Source organism: Podarcis tiliguerta (assembly GCF_965153285.1).
Source record: "Podarcis tiliguerta genome assembly, chromosome: 7".
Lineage (NCBI taxonomy): Eukaryota > Metazoa > Chordata > Lepidosauria > Squamata > Lacertidae > Podarcis > Podarcis tiliguerta.
In genome coordinates, this window is record NC_139540.1 from 32,311,296 (window position 1) to 32,335,672 (window position 24,377).

The 24,377-nt window shown below is 45.5% G+C and overlaps 2 protein-coding genes across 5 annotated transcripts in view; both read left to right on the forward strand.

The window, feature by feature from the left end:
• TRPA1 (transient receptor potential cation channel subfamily A member 1) overlaps window positions 1-24,377 on the forward strand; it is a gene marked incomplete at its 5' end in the record, with an annotated part of 180,366 nt that overhangs the window by 76,196 nt on the left and 79,793 nt on the right. The gene's annotated exons all lie outside the window — the stretch shown is intronic.
• MSC (musculin) lies at window positions 16,335-22,946 on the forward strand. Of its 4 annotated transcripts, none has more exons than XR_014513910.1 (4): window positions 16,335-17,241; window positions 20,338-20,429; window positions 21,147-21,234; window positions 22,746-22,946. XR_014513910.1 is itself a non-coding variant. In XM_083451436.1 (3 exons), exons 1-2 carry the CDS (start codon window positions 16,702-16,704, stop codon window positions 20,422-20,424), a joined length of 627 nt encoding a protein of 208 aa, XP_083307562.1. In that variant the 5' UTR covers window positions 16,335-16,701; the 3' UTR covers window positions 20,425-20,429; window positions 22,766-22,946. The 4 variants fall into 4 exon arrangements, 2 of the variants coding, with proteins under 2 accessions (XP_083307562.1, XP_083307563.1); XR_014513911.1 differs by having other exon boundaries at window positions 22,766-22,946; XM_083451436.1 differs by lacking the exon at window positions 21,147-21,234 and having other exon boundaries at window positions 22,766-22,946.

Genomic DNA, 24,377 nt, shown 5'->3' on the forward strand with positions numbered 1-24,377 from the left:
TTTATCACAATGTCTTCTGCATGATTATTAGACTGTGGTTGTGTTGACCTTCTTCTTTTCTTTTTTTTAAAGCCCCACTAGATCCAACAGTGCGTTGGAGGGCCACATTCTGACAGAGATGAACTGTTGGGAGCCACATGCTTGTGGTAGGGGATCCAGTGCGAAGGATGGACAGAGCCTGAGACAACCGTTCTCAGGATTAACTAACCATGAATAAAAACAGTTTCCAATTTCACCATGGCTACCTCAGATTGGGACGCGGGTGGCGCTGTGGGTAAAACCTCAGCGCCTAGGACTTGCCGATCGTATGGTCGGCGGTTCAAATCCCCGTGGCGGGGTGCGCTCCCGTTGCTCGGTCCCAGCGCCTGCCAACCTAGCAGTTCGAAAGTACCCCCAGGTGCAAGTAGATAAATAGGGACCGCTTACTAGCGGGAAGGTAAACAGTGTTTCCGTGTGCTGCTCTGGCTCGCCAGAGCAGCTTCGTCACGCTGGCCACGTGATCCGGAAGTGTCTGCGGACAGCACTGGCTCCCGGCCTCTAGAGTGAGATGAGCGCACAACCCTAGAGTCTGTCAAGACTGGCCCGTACGGGCAGGGGTACCTTTACCTTTACTTTACCTCAGATTAGAATTAGCAATATTATGCAGGTCTACTCAGAAGTAAGATTGTCTGGTTTTAATGGGTTCACTCTCAGACAAGTATATAGGAAATTGATTCACTGATTAATCAATCCATCAATCAGTTACTCCAACAAACCAGTACAACTACTGTTCTGAAAACCAACTGAAAGCAATACCTTTCTGACTTGTGTGTACCACACAAAAGAAAGAGGGAGAGAGAAACCTACCAACTTGTTCTGGAGAAAAAATGTTTTCCCCCAAGCCATACAACCAGGGAAAATGTATTTTTTAAAAAATAAGTTTTTCTCAAATAAGATATTGCCCCTTCCAATTGTTTTGAAGCTACTTAGAAAGAATGGGGGGGGGGGCACTTTAAAATGCCAGGAAAAAATAAGGAAGAAATGAACAAGAAGGAGGAAATTAGATGGGATGGAGGAATATGACAGTTTCCAGAAGTGTTGGAGGTAATATAAATTGAGGTCAGGAGCCTCAAATTGCCATTCTGTGCACTAAATGATGAGCAATAACCTATAGAATGAGAAGCAACACTCATGTGATTCATACCAAACTTGATATGTGAACTTAAGAGTCAATTCACACAAATGTTAGCATATTTTCACCACCACCTTTCTGTTTCACTCTTCCTCAATAGAGTGCCAGGTGGCATACATGAGGTTTTCCACACTCCATTTTATCCTCACAGCAACACTCTAGATTGGCCTGAGAAATAGTCTAGCTTACCATCACCCAGTGACCTTGGATGAAAGCTGGTGGTGTTCAAACATTGGTGTCCCACTGGTTGATGGATATTCATGTTTGGTGATACACCTGTAAGTGTTTAGCTGGTATATTGCACTCAAGCTTGGCTGCTAGCAGGATTGTAGATTTGGGGGTTTTCTTTAGCTTTATTCTTCTGAGTATCTTAGCTGAAGTGTAATATAGACCATCTGCCACTTTAATTCACTTCATAATCTGATGAATTAGCTTGTTGCTGACAAAAGCCCATGCTGCAATAAATCAGCTACAGTCTTTAAGTGATCAGATGATTTTTATCCTTTTGGGCTGGATTTTCTTGTGGGTGGAAGGGAGAAGGAAATCAAGCCTGATAACCAATGGCCTGGATCTCCTGCAGAGTCAGACATGCTGAACCTACTCCTTTGTGATTGCAGTTGGTTTACCTACAATATTTTAAACTGTCTGCTACAGCCAAGTTTGTTTTTGCTGCAGATTTAATGTACTCCAAAATATTTCTTTTCTTTGCCCAGGTTTCCATTCAGCCACAATAGTGGTATTTCATCCAACAGATTAGTAGTAGTCTCACTCCATTTTTTAAAAAATGGATACTTGGAACAATAGATACTTTGCAAGACCTCTGCAATGCCACAAAGTCATTTGAAAGAAACCCACGGATTCAGTATTGGATTGAATCAGAGCCCTTTGTGCAACCTTGCTTGGCTCCATTGTAGATCAACCACAATCTGGGTAACATTAGAATTCACAACACTACTCAAATATTACTGTGTCAAATATCTTAACATTTGTTTCACTTTTTCCTTTGTGTAGAAAACATGATCTTGATTAGTGCAGTTTACTGAATTTAATTTCTGCTTGCGTCCTCTGTGTGAACAAGAGGAAGCTGGAATCTACATATTCTAGATTTTTGAAATATAGTTCTGTCTTTATGGTACAAATGCAGAAAATCCACAGTTATTTCAAGGATATGTGATGTTTTGGTTACAGCCGATTGTTTATTAAATGATAGGTCCCAATGGCTACAATCAATGTGCTTTATGAATGGTCCTCAGGTTTCCTAATTAAGGTTGCATTCCTACGCACACTTAACCTGAACGTAAGCCCCACTGAACATAGTGGGATAACTTAAAAGTAAACATACATTGGACTGCACCATAAGATGTTGAATGGCACATTCCCAGCACCTACAAAGATCGGAGCAGGCAAAAATGTCCCTGCCTCACTAAATAAGCAGGTGGGGGGAATGGCCTTACTGCGTTTTAACTTGCTAATGTGTACAGAACCTTAGGAGCAATCCTAAATATGGGGTGCCAACATAATTTGTGCTGCTTTCAGTTAAGCAGACATAAAGTACACCAGATCCAAACTCCATTCAGGAGGGGAGCTATTGCTAGCTGAGCTGGCTTAACCCTGGCAGGGGGGAAACAAAGCTTTTGAAATTGAGTTTGGTTTACACCACCACCCTTTTTGCCAGCGTTAGTTGTGCTGGGTTGCCAAGTCATGTGACTGAGTTGAACAGTGTTAGGAAGCAGCATAAGTCCTCCCCTATCTGGTCCTGCCTCCACCTCTCCTCCTCTCCCTTGGAACCCCCAATTTAAGGGCTTACTCCTGCATTAAGGGACGCGGGTGGCGCTGTGGGTTAAACCACAGAGCCTAGGACTTGCCAATCAGAAGGTCAGCAGTTTGAATCCCCGCAACGGGCTGAGCTCCCGTTGCTCGGTCCCTGCTCCTGCCAACCTAGCAGTTCGAAAGCACATCAAAGTGCAAGTAGATAAATAGGTACCGCTCCGGCGGAAAGGTAAACTGCGTTTCCGTGTGCTGCTCTGGTTCGCCAGAAGTGGCTTAGTCATGCTGGTCACATGACCCAGAAGCTGTACGCCAGCTCCCTCGGCCAATAAAGCAAGATGAGCACCGCAACCCCAGAGTTGTTCACGACTGGACCTAATGCTCAGGGGTCCTTTTACCTTTACCTTTTACTCCTGCGTTAGTTCTACCAGTCTCAGTTCAACCAGCTTATCCCTGACTGAGCCAGGGAAAGGGAGCTGTTGCTGTATCTCCAGCTCAGCTGGGGATGGGGCTTATGCTGACATAGCTCAAATGAGCTGAGAAACTGCTTTCTGAGACAGAGATTCACCTTCCTTGTTCATCCCAGTGAACCTAAGGATAGGATTGTGTGCTATATCTTTGTCCCACCTCTTGAGTCCATGTAGATATGATTCATGTTACCGTTATACCCATTTGAAGGTATATATTCTTAATTGCATCCCTTTCCTGATATCTTTGTGGTTTTGCCACCACCTTCTTTTTATACGCCAGCCCAGTCTGTCAGAGGAGTGTGTGAATAATGAGTTGGGGTGGGGTGGGGTGGGGAAATAGTCTCGGCATTCTGTGAGATTTCCTAGAAAGTCCATTCTCTTAACAAACCACTGTTGAGCGGTGTGATATCTCAACTACATTCATGGCCACTGTGGTGAGTTTCCCTCAAAGGCAGTGGGGGGGGGGGGGAGTGTGAGGTTTCGTTTGAGCCTGTTGTTTGGCTTCACAACGTGGCCAACGTGTTCCAAAAGACAGAGGAGGCTGGCCTCTGAAAGATCGTAAGCCAGAAATTTCTAGTCATCTTTAAAATCAATCTGAACAGGAGCATTATTTAATAATATTGAGAGGCTCCCACAATTGCTTTATAAAGTAATGTCACTTCCCCCTCCCCCCCTCTTTTCCTCCCTCAATCCTGATTGACAAAGAGGGCAGAATCCATTTTCTAACACCACAAGATATCCATTACACGGGAACTTTCTTCTGGCGCCAGGAGGTATTTAAAGAGTTTGCTTGCTTATTCCACAGGGGAAAGTGTGCTGAAAGTGAGGGATACCTGAGGAAAACGGACCATTTGACAAGCTCAAGAGTGAAGAGGGGGAGCCTCAGCAATTAATAAGGATTCCCTCCTTTCCAAGTTTATTAAACAGGGAAACTTTAAAGCAGGAATAACAAAAGCAAATTCATCCTTCAAGCAAGTGGGCACACTCTTGGAGCAGGCTAAAAAGCATGGGCTCAGATCCCCAAGAATAAAAGTGCAATCTTACTCATGGTTACTGGAGATGTTAAGACCCCATGTGTTTGTAGGTGCCTTAAGCCACAATCCTAAAGATGTGTTGGGAAGCCTCATTGGGAACAGTGGGAATTACTTCTTAGTAAAACAACATAGGGTAGTTCTGTAACTCAGCTGAGAGTGCATAGGATTGCAGCATGACAGAGCAATCCTAAGAAGACAAGAATCTGCCAGCTAAATTCTGTCAACACTGAAAGGCAGTGTTGTGTAGCAGTCAGAGTATCAGACCAGGACCTGGGAGACTTGCCCTCAAATCCCAACTCAATCATGAAGCTCACTGGCTTTCTTTGGGTCAGTCTTAGCCCATTCTTAGCCCAACCTACTTCAGAGGGTTGTTGTGGGAAATAAAGTAGGAGAACAATGTACACCACCTTGAGCTCCTTGGAGAAAAAGGTGGGATTGTTTTGTTTTCTGTGAACCACCCTGAGATATAGGGGGGAAGGGTGATATACAAATTTAATAAATAATGAATAATAAGAATTAAATAAATGAAATAGCATGCATAGGCAGTAGCTCTATGGGGTTTAGACAGGGAATATTTACTAGTTATAGCTGAAGATGGCAGGAATTGCACCTAGGACCTTTTGCGTGCAGATAGGATGCTCTAGCACTGAGCTGCAGCACCTCTCAGACAGTGTATTTTTGGTTTTCTCAAAAATGAGGTGTGGATACTTATATATTGATAAAAGTGCTACTGGTGTTGGCACAAAATGGCTACCATGAGCAGCAGAGAGAGAGAGAGAGAGAGAGAGAGAGAGAGAGAAAGGTGTCTCCACAGCTCATATATTCCAATACTTTAAACATAAAATCCCAGGAGACGTTGTCAAATGCTTTCTCTGCATTTAAAAACATTGAGGCTGCTTGTTTTTCATTTCTCACTTGTAAATATTCTATTATATCAATTATATTCCTAATATTGTCCTTCATTTGTTTTCTTGGCAAGAAACTGGCCTAATCATGATGGATTACCTCTTTTAATCCATTTTAATACAGTTTTCAACTTATTTACTAATATATCTGCAAACAGTTTATAATCATTGTTCAACAAAGATATAGGTCGATAATTCTTAACCTGCTCTGGATCTCTATCTTCTTTAGGGCTCAAAGTTATATACGCACTCTTCCAGGATTCTGGCAGTTCCCCAGTATTTAGAGACATATTCATAATGTATTTTAATAGTTGCCTTAGGTAATCTTGTAACTTCTTATAATATACTGCTGGTCCAACATTCCTACCACAAGTCCCACCACTGCCAATATTAAATTGATGGTGCTGCTGACTGACCCTCCACTGTCTGAAGGCATCTCTCATGAGTTTTCAGGCAAGAGGTACCTGAAGATGCCAGAGACTAAGCCTGGGACCTTTTGCACACAAAGCAATGTTCTGTGACCCTTCCCCCTGATCTGACCTCACAGTCTTTTCATACAAAATATATATTTCAGATTTCCCTCCTAAGCTTAGTTTCAGTAGCGTAACTTTGGGGGCGGGGCGGGTGAGTTGTTGCTACTGTTACACGATTAGGATTCGCTAAAACCAGTGGACATCTTGAGGAGGCTGAATGTTGGAATACTCAGGACAGATAAAAGAAAGCACATAGTTAAACTTTGGAACTCACACCCGCAAGAGCCAGGGATGGCCACCAAATTGCTTGGCTTTAAGCTACCACTACTATTCTCTGCTTCCACGGTAGGAGGCAGCAATGCTTTTGAATGGCAGTTGCTGGAAACCACAGGAGGGGAGAGGGCTCTTGGGATCCAATCCTGCTTCCTGGTTTGCCACAGGCATCTGGTTGGCCACTGTGAAAACAGGAGGCTAGACGAGATGAGTCGTTGACCTGATCCAGACCAGCAGACTCTTCTTATGTTGTTAATCGGAAATCACGGTGACACGATCTTCCTTCTGTTTCTTCCTAGCTTAACCCCAGGGCTGCTTTGTCCTCGCCAAAATAAGACTGCTCGTGGTTGAAACCGTAAGAGAGTCGTTCTTGTCCCTCGGTTTTCCGATTGCAATTCAGCCCCGAATTCCCTGTATGTGTTTAAAAGACGAATCGTGTTGCTAACCCAACTCTCGCCTGCACTGTCGCAGGGGGGCGGGGAGGTGAAACTTGCCCCCACCTTAACCTATCAACCCAAAGAAGGAAATGGGGACATTTCAGCGCTGGTCGTTTTGCCTTGCCCATGCTATGCCTAGCCGCAAGCAATATAAAAATGGTAAACCGCCTTGCCTCCCTTGGCAGAAAGGCGTTTTATAAATGTAGTAAATAAACAGTTGCCACAGAGTTCATTGAAAGCGCGGAATTGCAGCCCCAGTTATTCATTTGCCTCGCCCCGCCCCCTCGCTTGATTGGTTTTCAGAATCCATTGGATTCCCTCGCAAATAAGGCGTTTTGGGTTAGGATGGGCGCAAAAACCACGCACGGAAGTGTGAACCCGATCACCGGTCTGCGGAAGAAAGAGGAGCACAATTCGCAGTTTGAGAGGACCATTCACTCCCCGCTTCCGTCTCAAAAAAATGGTCTTCGCTGCTTGCCAGAAGAACTGGGAAGCTTCCTCTCCTGACACAACACGCAGACAAAAATCATCTGTGTATTTCAATGGTGCTTGTCTTATTCCCAACAGAACCACAGCAAGCAGACCCCTCTCTTGAACTCAGGACCCACCCAATGGAGCTGAATGTTGGAAGATGAGGGACAGACAGAAGGAAGCCCTTCTTCAGCCAGCGCATAATTTAAACGATGACACTCACCTTGACAGGATGAAGGACCGGGACAAATCCATGGAGATGAAGGCTATAAATGGCTGCGGCTATGCTCTCTACCTCCACAGTCAGAGGCAAGAATGCTTCTGAATACCAGCTGCTGGAAACGGCAGGAAGGGCGGTGGCGTGGAGCTGAGGACCAGTTTGCAGGCTTCCCATGAGTGTCTGGTTGGCCACTGTGAAAACAGGATTGCTGGACTAGGTAAATCACTGGCCTGAGCAAGACGAGCTTTTCTTAGGTTCTTTCAAAAGGATTAAAACTAAGGATGCTGGTTTGGTGATGGCTGGACCACAACCTCGTGAAAAGCAGCTCATCTTGCCCCTCTGACCAAGCTGATCCAGGTGATATAGGGCGGTGCAGAAATTTAATGAACAACATAAAATATACTCAAAATTCAAAAAGTTATTTTTGATTTTTATTATAACAAGTCCATTTCCTTGTTATAGCAGGCGGGACGGCAAAGGTGGGTGGATGGATGGAGGAATAAATAAATGACTATACGCCCGCCCCCCCGAGTAAGGATTTGGGAGTAAGCATCATTTTACTCAGTGGAACCTACTTACGAGTAAACATGCCTAGGACCCAGCTATCAGAGGCTACATTCTGGAGTTTTATTGTGGGAGGCGAAGCATTTTCATAGCGAATCTTTTACACGCAAACCCAACAGTAATGTTGGAATACGTGCCTACTCAGAAGTAAGTTCCGTCAGGTTCAGTGGGACCTCCCCACAGGCAAGCAACCCGAAAATGTCTCATTCATCTTTCGCTGTTCTCAATATACATATTTTTCAAATAATTACAATTAAAATAGATCCCATTGTGTAACGCACAGAAATGCGCACTTTTTCGAAGTTGGCTCTTTTTGACGCCCGGGTTTTATCCTCCCTCACAACAACCTTGTGAGGTGGGTTAAGCTGAGGTGCCGTGCCTGGACCAAGGTCACCCAAGGAGCTCCGTGGCCGAGTGGAGATTTAAACCCGTGTCTACCAGGTCCTATTCCATGACTCCAACCAGCACAGTGCACTGGCTCCGGAGGATGCAAGAGAATCGTCCTGCGCTATCTCCCCATCTGCAGTCTTGCTACAAGCCATCTAGAACTTGCTATTTTAAATGGAAAATATTAAGTGTTTCCTCTCTGTATTCAAATCCCCTGTCCTCTCGCTACCGCTAACCATTCTAAGCATTCCATCATTTCCTACCTAGTTCTAGATTACAACAATAATATGAAAAAGCGCCTCCTTTAAAATAATTTCCCTAAAGCTCGTTCCAAGAAATAAAAAATTATATTTCCCCTTTCAGAGCAAAAGTTTGGCCGCAGCTGCGGCAAACCCAAATACCCAAAGAAAAACGATCCATTAATCCACGAGATCTTAATATCGACTGAGGATCGTATTCGGTTCTCTCACGCTCCCTTCGTGGTCTGTCTGTAGTAGGTGGGAGAGACAACTTGCCTTGACTTCTGCACCTAGCTATACAGGGGCTCCCAGTCACCCCGACGCCTTGCATCGGGGGAAGAGGAAATCTCCATGGAACTCTCGGGGTCAGTTCACACGTGCACTCGCATCGCTGGGTAACTGGCAGCCGTGTGAATACGGGAAAGCATCGCGTCTGGGAGCAGGTGCACTACACTGAAGTTCTCTCTCGATCTCCACTTGCGCATCTCATTGTTTACACAGTTATGTCATTGTTTTATTCTCCTCGAGAAACCATTTTTTGCATGCATTATAAGGCGGAAGCGAAAGTGGCCCTTAGGCAGTAGTGGAGAAATCCAAGATTTTAACGTTGCTGTGATTGGGCAGCTCTCGAACAAATGCGGAGTGCCGCGGTCACGTTTATATCTCTGGGATTCGCACGTGCAAGTCGCCACTTCGCACAGCAGTCCTTCAGCGGTGAGCATTAACGTGTGAACAAACCACCTCTACTCTAGTGAAATGAAGTAGGTCAACAGTACTTACACGGGCCATTCTGTTACGTTGGCCTTGTGGTCCTAGAAACGTTTAAAAGAGCAATCGTCATCCGTGTTTAAGCTCTCCAGCTAGTTTAACTGGACTTACACTGCCATTGTGGAGAAGCCATTGAATCTGAGAACTCCTCGATGTTTAAGGTATCAAGACACTAACAAAGAGTTATTACTGGTCCTGGCAGACACTTCTGCAAGTCATTTCGTGATGGTTGCTGGACTAATTTATTTGCTGTACTAGTAGGAAAAGGATTTCTGACATCCGAGATGGTGCACAGCCATCAAAAAGGAATGCGCTGAGATCTTCAGAGCTCACAGCTCTCGTGCTTTGCTCACTTTGTGGCTTTCATTCTCTCGAAAGTCCTGAGGTTTGCTGGAAAGTGTTTGGGGCCATTATTAAGGCTTATTACAATGGTCTTAATTGGCATGCCCGCCTTCCCTCCCATCTCCGAACCCCTCTTATTTGAAACTAGGCCCCTCTGCATCGCTATAGTCTAAACTGCTTTTATTTGAAAGCTCAATGAGATCACTTAGGCAGGCAACAGGATCTTTAAACACGCCTGCTAGCTAACCTAGTAGGGTTTGTGTCTGGATCTATGTTTTTAGTCTTGCTTAGTTTTTTATCTGTTTGAGTCGCCTTGAGTTCCTTAGGGGGGAAAGGCGGAGTATAAATAAATATATAACAACATCATCACCAGGACTTAAGATGATGGCCCATCTAGTCTCGCATCCTGTTCTCACGGTGGCCAACCACGTGGCAATGGGAAGCCAGCATGCGGAACTTGAGCACAACAGCACGCTGCGTGATTCCCATAGTGCCTCTCGGACAGTGGAGGCAGAACATAGCCATTTGGGCTAGCAGTATCCTCCATACATTGGTCTAATTTTATTTTAATTGATATTCATTGGTATACCAATGTCCTAAATCTTCCAACATTCAGCTTCATTGGATACCTCTGAGTTCTAATAATATGTGAGAGGGAGGAAAACTTTTTTATCTAAATATGTTTATTTATGTTTATTTCTCCACACCTTGCAGAATTCCATGCACCTCTAATGCACGGGATCGCACCACACTTTCCTCCGAGTTCAGTGCGTGGCTTTTCCATGGCATTTTTCCTTTACTCGTGGAGCAAGACAGTGTGGTGTAGTGCTTAGAGTCTCCTGGGGACACCTTGTTTCAAATGCCAACGCAGCCAGGAGGTTCACTGGGTGATCCTGGGCCAGTCGCCAATTCTCAGCTTGGCCCACCTCACAGGGGTCAGTTAAACGGGATAAATGGCAGAGGGAGCATCATCGGAGACTGCAAATAAATGCTCCATCCGGCTCAGTAGTGTGGATGCTAACTGGGAGTGGCTCTCCGGGGTTTCAGATTTGGGGATGGCAGGACTCGAACCCGTGACCCGCGCAAAAAAACGTGCGCTCTGTCACTCACCACCTTGAGCTCCTTGGAGGAAATAAAAACGCTAGGAACCCCACAATACGCCAATGGATAGGTCTCATCTCTGTAACTCGCTGATAGCAATATTGTATCCAAGAACTTTGAGACTTGAGCTAAACACTAAACTGTTGTTTAGTCGTTCAGTCGTGTCCGACTCTTCGTGACCCCATGGACCAGAGCACGCCAGGCACTTCTGTCTTCCACTGCCACCCGCAGTTTGGTCAGATTCATGTTTGTAGCTTCGAGAACACTGTCTAACCATCTCGTCCTCTGTCGTCCCCTTCTCCTTGTGCCCTCCATCTTTCCCAACATCAGGGTCTTTTCCAGTGAGTCTTCTCTTCTCATGAGGTGGCCAAAGTATTGGAGCCTCAGCTTCACGATCTGTCCTTCCAGTGAGCACTCAGGGCTGATTTCCTTAAGAATGGATGCGTTTGACCTTCTTGCAGTCCATGGGACTCTCAAGAGTCTCCTCCAGCACCATAATTCAAAAGCATCAATTCTTCGGCGATCAGCCTTCTTTATGGTCCAGCTCTCACTTCCATACATCACTACTGGGAAAACCATAGCTTTTACTATACGGACCTTTGTTGGCAAGGTGATGTCTCTACTTTTTAGGATGCTATCTAGGTTTGCCATTGCTTTCCTCCCTAGAAGCAGGCGTCTCTTAATTTCGTGGCTGCTGTCACCATCTGCAGTGATCATGGAACCCAAGAAAGTAAAATCTCTCACTGCTTCCATTTCCTCCCCTTCTATTTGCCAGGAGGTGATGGGACCAGTGGCCATGATCTTCGTTTTTTTGATGTTGAGCTTCAGACCATATTCTGTGCTCTCCTCTTTCACCCTCAATAAAAGGTTTTTTAATTCCTCCTCACTTTCTGCCATCAAGGTTGTGTCATCTGCATATCTGAGGTTGTTGATATTTCTTCCAGCAATCTTAATTCCGGCTAGGGATTCATCCAGCCTAGCCTTTCGCATGATGAATTCTGCATATAAGTTAAATAAGCAGGGAGACAAAATACAGCCTTGTCGTACTCCTTTCCCAATTTTGAACCAATCAGTTGTTCCATATCCAGTTCTAACTGTAGCTTCTTGTCCCACATAGAGATTTCTCAGGAGACAGATGAGGTGATCAGGCACTCCCATTTCTTTAAGAACTTGCCATAGTTTGCTGTGATTGACACAGTCAAAGGCTTTTGCATAGTCAATGAAGCAGAAGTAGATGTCTTTCTGGAACTCTCTAGCTTTCTCCATAATCCAGCGCATGTTTGCAATTTGGTCTCTGGTTCCCCTGCCCCTTCTAAATCCAGCTTGCACTTCTGGGAGTTCTCGGTCCACATACTGCTTGAGCCTTCCTTGAAGAATTTTAAGCATAACCTTGCTAGCGTGTGAAATGAGTGCAATTGTGCGGTAGTTGGAGCATTCTTTAGCACTCCCCTTCTTTGGGATTGGGATGTAGACTGACCTTCTCCAATCTTCTGGCCACTGCTGAGTTTTCCAAACTTGCTGGCATATTGAGTGTAGCACCTTAACAGCATCATCTTTTAAAATTTTAAATAGTTCAGCTGGAATACCATCACTTCCACTGGCCTTGTTATTTGCAATGCTTTCTAAGGCCCATTTGACTTCACTCTCCAGGATGTCTGGCTCAAGGTCAGCAACCACACTACCTGGGGTGTACGAGACATCCATATCTTTCTGGTATAATTCCTCTGTGTATTCTTGCCACCTCTTCTTGATGTCTTCTGCTTCTGTTAGGTCCTTACCACTTTTGTCCTTTATTATGGTAATCTTTGAACGAAATGTTCCTTTCATATCTCCAATTTTCTTGAACAGATCTCTGGTTCTTCCCATTCTGTTGTTTTCCACTAAACTACAGGTGCGTATTGCTGAAGGGAGAGAGTTCGCCTTTAATGAGGACGGCGAGTTTGAACCCGGTTCACACAGTTCGGTATATGGTTGCCCGGCCACGCAGGCTTCCGCAGGGGGACCCCTCCCTCCTCCTGCAGCTGCTGCAACTTTCTATGGATTCCTCATCGAACCAGCCGAAGCATGACGTTATTCTCCGTCCCCGACGAAGGATTTGTTTTGGAACTTGATGCGCTGGCGCTGCTCAAGCACAGAACAAATGAGGGGCTTGCGGAGAGTCAAGCGACCCCTTCCGCTCCTCCTTCTTGCCAATGGACCAGCTCTTCTCTCGAACTCATTTACCTGCTGAGGTCGATGAGACCTTCAATTGATGACGATAATAATAATAATAATAATAATAATAATAATAATAATAATAATACAGTGGTACCTCAGATTAAGAATTTAATTCGTTCTGGAGGTCCGTTCTTAACCTGAAGCACCACTTTAGCTAGTGGAGCCTCCTGCTGCCGCGACGACGCCGGAGCACGATTTTTGTTCTCATCCTGAAGCAAAGTTCTTAACCTGAGGTACTATTTCTGGGTTAACGGAGTCTGTAACCTGAAGCGTCTGTAACCCGAGGTACCACTGTAATGGCAAACCCAATTCTCCCCATGCCACTCCTTAGGCAGCCAAAGGAGCACCACGCACGCGTACAAGGGGGGGGGGGGAGTCTCTGCAGGATTGGTTTACACAAGCACCAACAAAATTTAGAGGAGGGGGGAAAGGGAGGGAGGGCCACGTTCTCTAGTATTTCAGGCGGCTTGTTAAAATGGGAAATTGGCGATTCCCTTCGCCTTCAGCTGGACCAGCATCCAAAGTAGTGCTTTGTCGTGGGAATGCCCTTGAGCATGCACAGAGTGCCTAGCCGATTATCACCGTCGAGCCTGAGTGCTTCTGCAATGAAAGCATGGGACGAAGAGAGCGTCATTTCGCAATGAGCTTGAGCCCGGAAGGTCTCTCTTTTTTGGGAGGTAGTCTTTAAGGTCCTCACCCGCTCCCGCCTGTGAAGTTCAGCCCACGGAGGGGGCGGGGGCGGAGGGAGAGACAGGCCTCTCCCAGCGTGGCAAAAGAAGGGTACAATCGGGCATCGACATTTCCACCACTGTTTAGAAATAGCCAGCACTTTCCTTCCCATTAATCTTTAGTAAGGAAAGAGTTCAGACTGCACCTGTATAAACAATCCGGAGAAACGGAGAGGCGAAACCTACACATCTAACCTCCGGGATATGTGTGTGTGTGTGTGTGTGTGTGTTGATACGCCTCTTCCGCGGGTGCTCTTCAGGATCGGGCTTGTGGCACAGCCAGCCAGCCACCTGCTTGGGAGAAGAAGAAGCCGAGACAGGGCTTAGGGGCCGGTGTCAGCGCAAGTTCAGCGCCTCCAAGTGCCAAGTTGGACGCCGGGTGCATTTCAGAGCTTCTTCCACCGATATTCTTGGCTTGGGAGAGAGCTGCCCGTGAAAAGAAGGGGAGGGCAGGCTCCGAATAAAGAACGGCATTTTCTAAGAGCAGGAAGGGGGGTGGGAAGGGGAAACCTCCCTGAGACACCAGGGTTGCAAAATCCAGCTAGAAAGCGGCTCCATCGTGGGAAGCGGCTGTGCCAAGAAGCGCAGCGCCAGGGAGGTGGCGGCGGTGCCAACGCCAGTCTGGTGGGAAGGCGGATGGAACGAAAAGGTTGCAGATGCAGGAATTCGGGACCCAGATCCCCACCTGCTGCGGCCGTCAGGGGCGGAGGAACACCCACAGCCCCGGCCCCGCTGCGCCAGGGAACTTTCTTCGCCCGGCCGCAGGGGTGGGTCATATTGCGGAGATCCTATTCATGTTTGCGCATTCAGAAATTAGGTCCCACGGGTTTGGGAGGGGAGTTGATCCAAAGAAAGTGTGTGGAAGGTCGCAGCCTCGGACTTTAAGCGGGAGGCCGTGAGCTGCAGTTCACAAGGGGAGTGGGATTGCCTCTGTGCCCCGCGGGAACAGAGCCCTGGGGCTGAACGATTGAGCCGAACGCGTTTCGGAAGCATTTTTTAAAAATGCTGTTATAAATTTTCTCCTCTTGTTTTTAGTCTGCTGCTTGCCTTAGATTGGTTCTTCGTTTTAGTATATCACTTTTTAAACAATTATATATAGCCACTTTGGTGCAGTTATGGAGACAAAGACGCACTGGAATAAATTCAAAAGAAGCATTTTATTCGCTGGATCATAACCTCCGAAATGCTTTGATGCCCTCAAATAAATGATGTTTCCACTCCACTGAAGGAGCTGATTAATTTGAGAAAATAAAAAGTGCGGAGGATGAGTCAAGTTTACCTGACAGTCACACTCCTGTCCTTAAAACAAGTCCTAGATCGTGTGAGTGGGTTGTTGTATTTCCTCGCTGATGCAGCAGGAGCAACCTGCACATGTTCAGTGGAACCCATAATTTTTTTATCCTCTGGCATATTACAAGGCTGTGGGTCTTCACAGGGCTGAGCTCTGCCCAAGCACTCCTGATGTGAACGGGCCTTACCTCCAAGTAACGTGAATGACAAGCAAAAGGCGATCATTGTTTGTGTCGCCGGGGCGTAAATTTGCAAATCGTTTGTAGCCATTTCCCATAACATCGCGATTCTATATGAATTGCTTAACAGTAAATGCATTTGCTTTCACTGGGATTCACTTCCAGGCAAAGGGCGATTTCTACGTTTTCGTTTCCTACATTCCCTTTCTGCTACAGATAATGGCAAAAATCCTGTGGATTTCAGAGGAACTTGGCTGAACATGCTTAGCTGGGGCGGCTCTTCGTAGGCATCTGACACAAACATACTGCCAAGGAAACTGCTCAGGCTTAGATGGCGTTACTTAATTTTTCAGCTCTGGAATAAGTCATTGAACCTCTTTAGCCTTGCAGCGCCTAGCTTCTGCCCTACCTATAAACAAAAACGTGGGGGGTTGGTAGCAAATAACATAATCAAAATCTGCAGCAGGTACAAAATCGATCATATAATAACCCGTTTGCCTCAGTGTACATTAGGTAGCAATTATTAAAGATCGGATCTTTTTTCTTTAAAAAAAATCGGCTCTTGAACTCTTAAGAGTTCAGTCAGTTCACAATATCCATGAAATTTGAGAGAGAGAAAAAATTCCCCTCCTTAAGCCGATCCTACTCATTTTTACTATATTATGAAACCTCGCCATTCAGCATAGGCTCGTTTGGGGCCACCATCTCGATTCTGAACACATTTCTCAGAAGTCCATTTTCACCTTGAGTGGCTGCGCAATTCTATCCATGTCTACTAAGGAGTCCCCTTGTTTTCACTTACTCTCAGGTACGTGGGGTTAGGGCTGCAGCCCCCATTAGGATGCCAGTTAAAGGAAGTGAAACCATCAGCCTAAATCGAAGTAATTTGGCCTTCGAAAGCAATGCGCTCCAAGGCTTCCCGCTGGCATCAGGTTGGCGACCCCCGTGGGAAGCCATATGCTGGCCTGGAAAGGGATTTGGCCTGATTCAGGCAGGGCTCCTCTTCTTATGGGCCCGTTTCATGCCAACTTCAGATCCCCTTTGCCTAGCGAGCAGCGCCACCCAACGCCACTCATCTCTCCTAGCGGCGCCCAGGGACCGAGCCAGTGGAAGCTGCACCCAGGGCGCGCAAAACTAAAATAAAAACCCTTCCACAATCTGCAGGACTTTCCTTTGGCAGGATGCTGACTGTCCCTCGAGAGTCCCTTATTAGCTGATTTTTACTGGCTGGAAATCGCCCCCTCCCACCCCGACGGCAAGGGGAGGAGCAGCAGCAGCAGGAGGACACCCTGCTCCGGCGGCCAAAGCCTCCGCGACCCAAGCGGGCGCCCTTGAATGGAGGCAGCGTCGCCCAGGCAGGCAGAACCTCCCAGGTCTAGAGGGGAGGGGGAGTGACTCTGACAGGAGTCTCCCCCGCACGCCGCCACTCGAGCTACGTGAGCGCGAGGTCCCCCCCCCCCCGTTGCCCCACGCAGATGGTACGCCCCGCTGTGGCGCATATATACCTATCTATCCATATAGCCCTGTCAGGAGACGGTCCCCGCCAAGCCGCCGAGCAGCCTCTCTCGGGGGGTGGGAAGCGGAGCCTTGGTCGGCGGGGTCCCGCTCGCCGCTCTGCCTTCCTCCTTCTCCTTCCCGCCCCACTTCGGCGTGTGGGGCTGGGTCATGTCTACGGGCTCCCTGAGCGACGCCGAGGAGGTGCCGGAGATGGACCTGAGGGGGCTGCAGCTCGACTACCCGGGGCCGCCCCGCTCCAAGCGGCGTCCCCGAGGCGAGCCCTGCCCTTCGGCGGGAAACTCCTCCGCCGCGGAAGAGGAGGAGGAGGAAGAAGACGACGACGAGGAGGAAGACGCGGAGACGAGCTGTGGCGGCAAGAAGAAGCGAGCCAAGGGAGCGCCCGCGGCGGGAGAAAGCAACGGCGGCGGCGGCGGCGGGAAGCGCCCTCCGGCGTCGGGCCGCGGCGGCCCGGTAGCGGCCGAGTGCAAGCAGACGCAGCGCAACGCGGCCAACGCGCGCGAGCGAGCCCGCATGCGCGTGCTGAGCAAGGCGTTCTCGCGCCTCAAGACCAGCCTGCCCTGGGTGCCCCCGGACACGAAGCTCTCCAAGCTGGACACGCTGCGCCTGGCCTCCAGCTACATCGCCCACCTCCGGCAGCTGCTGCAAGAAGACCGCTACGAGAAGGGCTACGTGCACCCCGTCAACCTGGTAAGAGCTTCTCGCGGGAAGGCGCCCGCGGAGCAAAGCTGGTGTGGTGGTGGTGGTGTTGTTGTTTAGTCGTGTCCGACTCTTCGTGACCCCATGGACCAGAGCACGCCAGGCACTCCTGTCTTCCACTGCCTCCCGCAGTTTGGTCAAATTCATGCTGGTAGCTTCGAGAACACTGTCCAACCATCTTGTCCTCTGTCATCCCCTTCTCCTTGTGCCCTCCATCTTTCCCAACATCAGGGTCTTTTCCAGGGAGCCTTCTCTTCTCATGAGGTGGCCAAAGTATTGGAGCCTCAGCTTCAGGATCTGTCCTTCCAGTGAGCACTCAGGGCTGATTTCCTTAAGAATGGATCGGTTTGATCTTCTTGCAGTCCATGGGACTCTCAGGAGTCTCCTCCAGCACCATAATTCAAAAGCATCAATTCTTTGGCGATCAGCCTTCTTTATGGTCCAGCTCTCACTTCCATACATCACTACTGGGCACGTTAAAGCAAGGGTGCTCCTGAACACATGCAGAGCACAGCTTTTCTGTCGCCACAGAATCATACCAGGGCTCGCACATCTATGGTTCGGTGTCAAGAGTTTGCAGAGCAGGAAGTGGTATGTAGACGGGCACCTCAGGCTTCTTGAATTCTAAACACCACACAGAGATCATGAACAAAAAGTCCCAGGAATTTAAGCTATATGGGCAGCCTATATGAACTTGAACCTGGCACCTGCCACTTTAGGAGTTCTTGTTTAGCTTTTTCCTAGACACAGGTGATTGGTTAATATGATCCATATCTGCCTATTAAGATCTAATTTGTTTTTAAAAATCAGCCTCTTGTTTTGTCAGATGACATTAATGGCTAAGCAGCAACCCCCAGACATTTTCTAAGGCAACTAATGGAACTTTTGAGACTCATTCATTCTCTCAGTATACACAAATTACTGCAAACTAGAAAGAATGTAATAGTTGTAATAATATACATCTGTGCTGCAGACATGGGAACTGTAGTAGCCTTAGAGTTGGAGGAGCTTTATCACCTGCTAACCATGTTGATAATGCACAGCTAAAGGCGACTTATGAGTTTTTGTGTAAGCTTGAGTGGATGAAAAAAATCTCAGTGATTTTATTTAAATCTGAGCTGAGAAAATTGTGGTTCCCTGCTCTCCTCATCTCTGACAGTTGCTTGCACTGGCTGGAGCTGATGCAGCTGGAATCCACCACAGGCTGGAGGATCAGAGGTCCCCCATCCTTGATTATATCTTGAACTTCTGGCTCCTTTTCCATGTTGTCGGTAGGAGCTCTGTCTATGGATTCCCACCTGTCTGTGGAGAGTTTTCTTCCTGGGTTTTAAGCAGTTGTGGGTCTATTAGCACAGCAGTGGAGTGTATCTTTTATGCTTGTCTCTGAAGCACAGTATTTTAAAGCTCTGAAATGCTAACCTGTCCAATGTGCACATAGAAAAACACAATTGCTTTGTTGGATGAGATGATGAATCTTCATCTTGTTTAGCTTTCTCTTTCCAGCAGTGGCCAAGTTTGGCCAGAAGTGGAGCATGGAAGTGATGGCTGTCCTTTAATGTGTCCCAGAATAAGTACACCTGTTGCTAGCTTAATTTATAATATAATCTCCATATTCTTTTGGTAATAGATTCACTAAGTTATGTACTGGGTGAGGAATTACTTTTGCCTGTTCTGACCCTATTGTTGATTTTTGTTGGATGGTCCTAATTTGAGAGGGGGGCTTCTTGCTCTTTTTCTCCATGCAGTTCCTAACTTTTAAAACCTCTAACATGGTCACTGGTTTCTAAAGGACACAACCTAAATCTCCTTGGGTTTTCTTTCATAGGGAAGATGGCTCCAACCCCAAGGATGCATGGTGAACATCTAAGTATACATGGTTAGGATTAATTCCTCAGGTCCAAGAATACTGAAACAAAATACTTGATTTTACAATGTGGATCTGTTTCTGGCAGAATATTATTCATATGCAGATTTTACTCATGAAAGCTCTTATGATTTCTTAAGCTGTCTGACACACTTAAAATATACATCTGTGTAAAAAACTGCATCAAAGCTTAAGTTGCACTTAGTACATTCATAACTTGCCCCTCCTAAGGAGTTCTGTCAAGTTCTAGCTTCACAGTGAGCATGTGAACAGTCCCAAAACATCTTGTTCTTCAAGGCCATACAATGAGCTTAATAGCCACATGGGGATTTGAATTTGAGCTTCATATATCTAGACCCATTCACTTGAACCACCTCTCTGTTTGAAAGACAGTTGTAGTCATTTTCAACAAAGCTAATGTGTGAACAAGCTGCAATAGTCTTATACACCTCCATAAATGAATGCTTTTAAAAATCAATGAAAAAAATCCTACTGAACTTCAGTGTAATATTATATTGAATATATATTTTGCCAATGTGTGTCAGTTCTACAGAAAGTAAGGACAGGAGAGAGTGTTTAAATTAGCAACTAGGTTCTTTCTGTTCTGCGAATGGGGGTAAACTTGAAATTGGTAGCAGGCTTCAGCCCCCCCCCCCCGGTTGTTATCATGACTGTGTAAGTACCAGATTTCAAGGCTCTGCTTTCACAAAAAGAGAAATTGTTAAGTCAAAATACCAATAACACGCAGCAGAAGTTTGCCTAATCACCTTGAAGCATCAGATAAGTTTGTAAAGAGAATCTTGCATTTTGCTTGGCCAACAGACCAAAACAAACTGAGGCAAAGCATCTTGCATTCGGCTGGACCAACATACTCCTCTGGGTTGCCTTGCCTTGCGTTATTTTGGAATAAAGCAGAGGAGAGTTATGCATACAAAACCAGATTGAGGTTCATTAGTGTTTGCCAAGGGGTATAGGCTGCAGTTAACAGAGTAAAGTGAGAAGAGTTTTAAGCCTTCAGCACTTTTTCTCCCAGCAGAATCAGACACCTTAAAGAGAAACTTAATGCGATTCAAGGGGTGCTGTGTGACTTTTAAACACCCTTTCAAGAAAATGCTTTTGAGTTTTTTCTTGAAATGGGGACTGGAACAGAAATAGCAGTAGGATTTTTGTTGTTTGCATATTTTCGCCTTTTTGTCTAACATTGAATACCGCTTTAATTTCAGACCTGGCCATTTGTGGTTTCAGGAAGACCAGAAAGTGATACCAAAGAGGTTTCAACAACCAACAGATTATGTGGAACTACAGCTTAGTTAAAGTAAGCAATACTCTTGCTGGTTATGCTTACATACCATCCTGACTTGTATGGACCAAAACAAACTGATGTAAAGAAATCAAGTCTGCTTAGTGTTTAAGCCCTCTCCTTGTTCATTTTGAAGGGAAAATGCACTCAAAAATATAATGAAGAAGGAAAGAGGGAATTTGCTGAATTTTCTGATTCAGCAAAACTGGTGGGTTTCGAAAAGTACTTTTCTGCATCGTTACCTGAAGAAACTGTTCCAAAGCCTTTTTGACTAACTGAAGATATACAGGAGGACAACTCCACTAGCATTAACAGCATGGACCAAAAATAGAGATTGTACAAGCTAATCCCAAACAGTGTTATTTGTATGCCAAAGGAAAGTGGTATTCTAGACTAGTGTGCAAAACTCAAAATTTATAATATATTTGATCTTATGTTCTTGGCAGCTATGCAATAGTAAGACTACTTCTATCATTTTAGCCATGTTAAGAAACAAACAAAAAAAAAAAACCTAAGATGAAAAGGTAGCAAGAATCCAGCTGCTCCTTTACAGCCTGCTCCACAGTTAATCAAGTGAATTTAAGCCGAACCATATCCATCTCAATGAAGTTGTTGGGGCTAAATTTTCTTCTATGCAAGTATGAGGTCTTAAGTAGATCATGGATCAAAGTCGTTCGTAAATTCTTGTTGGACCAGGGCTAGTGATCATATTTTTGTGCGGATTACTTTCAGTGGGATGCATTCAGCAAAGATGCGTGAAGTTCCCTTAACCTGAAACAGGAAGCCTGTTCAGACTGGAGAAGAAGTGCTTTGCAAGAAGGTGGTACTTTTATAATGGTTTAGGAGATTTGGAAGGGACACGGGTGGCGGTGTGGTCTAAACCACAGAGTCTAGGGCTTGCCGATCAGAAGGCCGGCAGTTCGAATCCCGCAGTGGGGTGAGCTCCCTTTGCTCGGTCCCTGCTCCTGCCAACCTAGCAGTTCGAAAGCATGTCAAGTGCAAGTAGATAAATAGGTACCACTCCGGCAGGAAGGTAAACGGCGTTTCTGTGCACTGCTCTGGTTTGCCAGAAGCAGCTTAGTCATGCTAGCCACATGACCCAGAAGCTGTCTGCGGACAAATGTCGGCTCCCTTGGCCTATAGAGCGAGATGAGCGCGCAACCCCCGAGTCGTCCGCAACTGGACCTAATGGTCAGGGGAACCTTTACCTTTACCTAGGAGACTTGGAACTTCCAAACCTGCTGTGTTTCCCCCACTTCTCTCAAGCCTTCAGGTATCAATCTTTCTGGAGTTCCCTTTGCGAATGATGTAGTAACCAGTATTTCAAATGTAAATAACTCTATTTTTATACATGATATTAAAAGCTTTGTTGCAAGGATACTATGAATTCTTAGTCATGGTTTGAGGGGGTAAACCCCAATTGCTGAAAAATCCAGAAATATTCATAGAATTGGACTTAATGGCTGCAATCTGAACTGGAGCAAACTGATTAACAGAGTGTGTGAGTGTGTCTGAGCATTAATTGACCTTGCCTGGAATGGGAAGTTGTGTGTGCGCGCATGTACATGAAAAGGAGAGGGGTGTCACTTCATTGTGACAAGATAGTTGGAAGTATTGTTGAAAATTCAGGTAAGTAATTTTTCTTGGAGGTGGAGAAACATTGAAGTGAAAATAATTGATCTTTGCAACTGTGGACATCAGTGATGTCCTCTTCGGCAGTTATTCATTTGCATTGGGAAAGATTCCTGAGCTTCCCCAGTTGGAAGCAAATTATTCCTCTTCCAGATCACCAATCCTGAAATGCTTTGTTTTCAAAGCATTGCTTGTGGCTTGCCTCACAGTAATATTTGGAACTGGTGATTACAGTGACATTTTGAAGATGCTTTATCCCTATAGCTCAGTTGCTGGACAGCAAAAATGACTGCTTCCCCCAATAAGATTGGTGAAAAAACTTGTTTGTGTACAGATATCTCTGGTTCAAATCATTGAACTTCATTTCACCTCCAGATAGCATTCTTTATGGACAATTGTTTTTATAACACATTGATCTGGTATTCACTAAACAAGAGAAGGCTGAAATAAATTAATTGTATAGTAGAAATTACAATCCATTTCATAGATTTACCTTCGAGTTTAGGTTATGCGATAAAAGAACATGAAATGGTGACTTCTGCTGTACTTGGAGAATTTCTGTTGAAGAAAGGTGAGCAATACAACATTTCCTTATTCACATAACTCTGGTCTACTTTCCCTTCTGCAGAGAAAAATCAAATAGCTAAATCAAATGCTTTCATTTAACATAATAAACATTGGGCTCACTTTTTTTTGCAGCCACAGTGAACGAAAGAGAGAGAGAGAGAGAGAGAGAGAGAGAGAGAGAGAGAGGAGGTTCAACTATTTCTATTAGGTGCTGTGTGAAAAGCTTATTTCTTGACCTGGGCTATTCTCTGGAACTGAGCCCAGCTGCAATTGGGTAACAACTCTTAGAGATTGGAGAAACAAGAGAAAAAATAAAACAGTTTAAATAACTTATACTGGAATGAGTGTGAAGCAGTTAAAGAGGGATGTGAGATGGGGAGACATTATGGTTTGGATCTTAACTAGGCTTCCAAGAATGGAAAGTCTCCTCCTGTTCATGAATGCAACTGAGATCATCACCTGGCAGAAGCAGCAGGACAGTTCCCCCTCATTTTCCTTGAGCTGTCTTTCAGGCTGCTCCAAGGGAAAGGGGGGGGGGGTTATTAGCGTTCTTTCTCCCTTCCAGTAGTAGGAATTTCCCAGGAGTTGAACTCTGCTCAGGGACTACTTTGGCCACTAGGACCAAACTGAGGATCCTAGCCAATTTTTTTTGCATGAAATAGCATGGTTCTATATTTATCATTTTTGCAAAAACAACAACTATACTGCAAACATTAAGAGCAATGAAAAACATAAAAACAACAATAAAATTGCATTCATAAGAAGTATAATACACATGACAAATCAAAATATTGTATGAATACAATATTTGGGAATGCCTGTGTGAACAGATGAGTTTTAAGCAGGTGCCTAAATAACAGGACTGCAGGTGCTTGCCTGATGCTCATTGGACGTGCATCCCAAAGGGAGATATCGCCACATAAAGGCCCTGGTCTTACAAAGAAGAACCTTGGAATGTTCATCCATATGGATGTTGAGTGTTCTTATTTAAATGGTTCTTGTGAGGAAAATTTTTTTTGTAGAATTTTCTGCTTTATATCATTTGCTATACTGGCTGAGGTTGACAGGAAGACTTTTCAAAGACACCGGGTTGGGAAAGGTTGCTGCCTTGAAACACACACACACACACACACACACACACAAACACAAACACACACACAAGCTTGCAACTTGCTCCAGGGCAGATGGCTATGTTAAGATAATGGATCTGTGATTAACTGGAATGCATGTGCCAATTCATTACCACAACACACCTGTTATTTCTCCTAGTGGCTGATTTGGGAATAACATGCCCTGTGCATGACCGAAGGAACAGCTTCAGGTAAAATGCACAAAAGTCTTACATCACCTTATATGTCACTGTAAAACAGCCCAATTCTTATCTTCTGCAATAATCTTATGAACACAGCAGTAAGTGGTCTTGCACATGGCCCTGTTTCAAACATGGTTGAGTTTCTCCTAGACAGTGTAGTCCTATGCATATTTTACACAAATATAAGTTCCAGTGTGTCTGTGGTTCTTTATTGCACTTAAGTTTGGAATTTGAAAATCTTAATCTCAGGGTCATGGGTTCGAGACAAACATTGGCCAAAACCATTCCTGCATTGCAGGGGGTTGGACTAGATGACCCTCGTGGTCCCTTCCAACTCTACAATTGTATGATTCTATACTCTAAACTAGTGATGGATGAATTTGTAACTTGCTCACCAGCTTACAAGTCAAACGGTATAAACTCAGACAAAAGTTTTCTTGTTGGAAGAGCTC

Coding starts and splice junctions, on each gene's coding strand:
- MSC (XM_083451436.1), top strand. CDS start 16,702: ATGTCTACGGGCTCCCTGAGCGACGCCGAGGAGGTGCCGGAGATGGAC. Junction 17,242..20,337: donor ACGTGCACCCCGTCAACCTG/GTAAGAGCTTCT, acceptor CTTTAATTTCAG/ACCTGGCCATTTGTGGTTTC.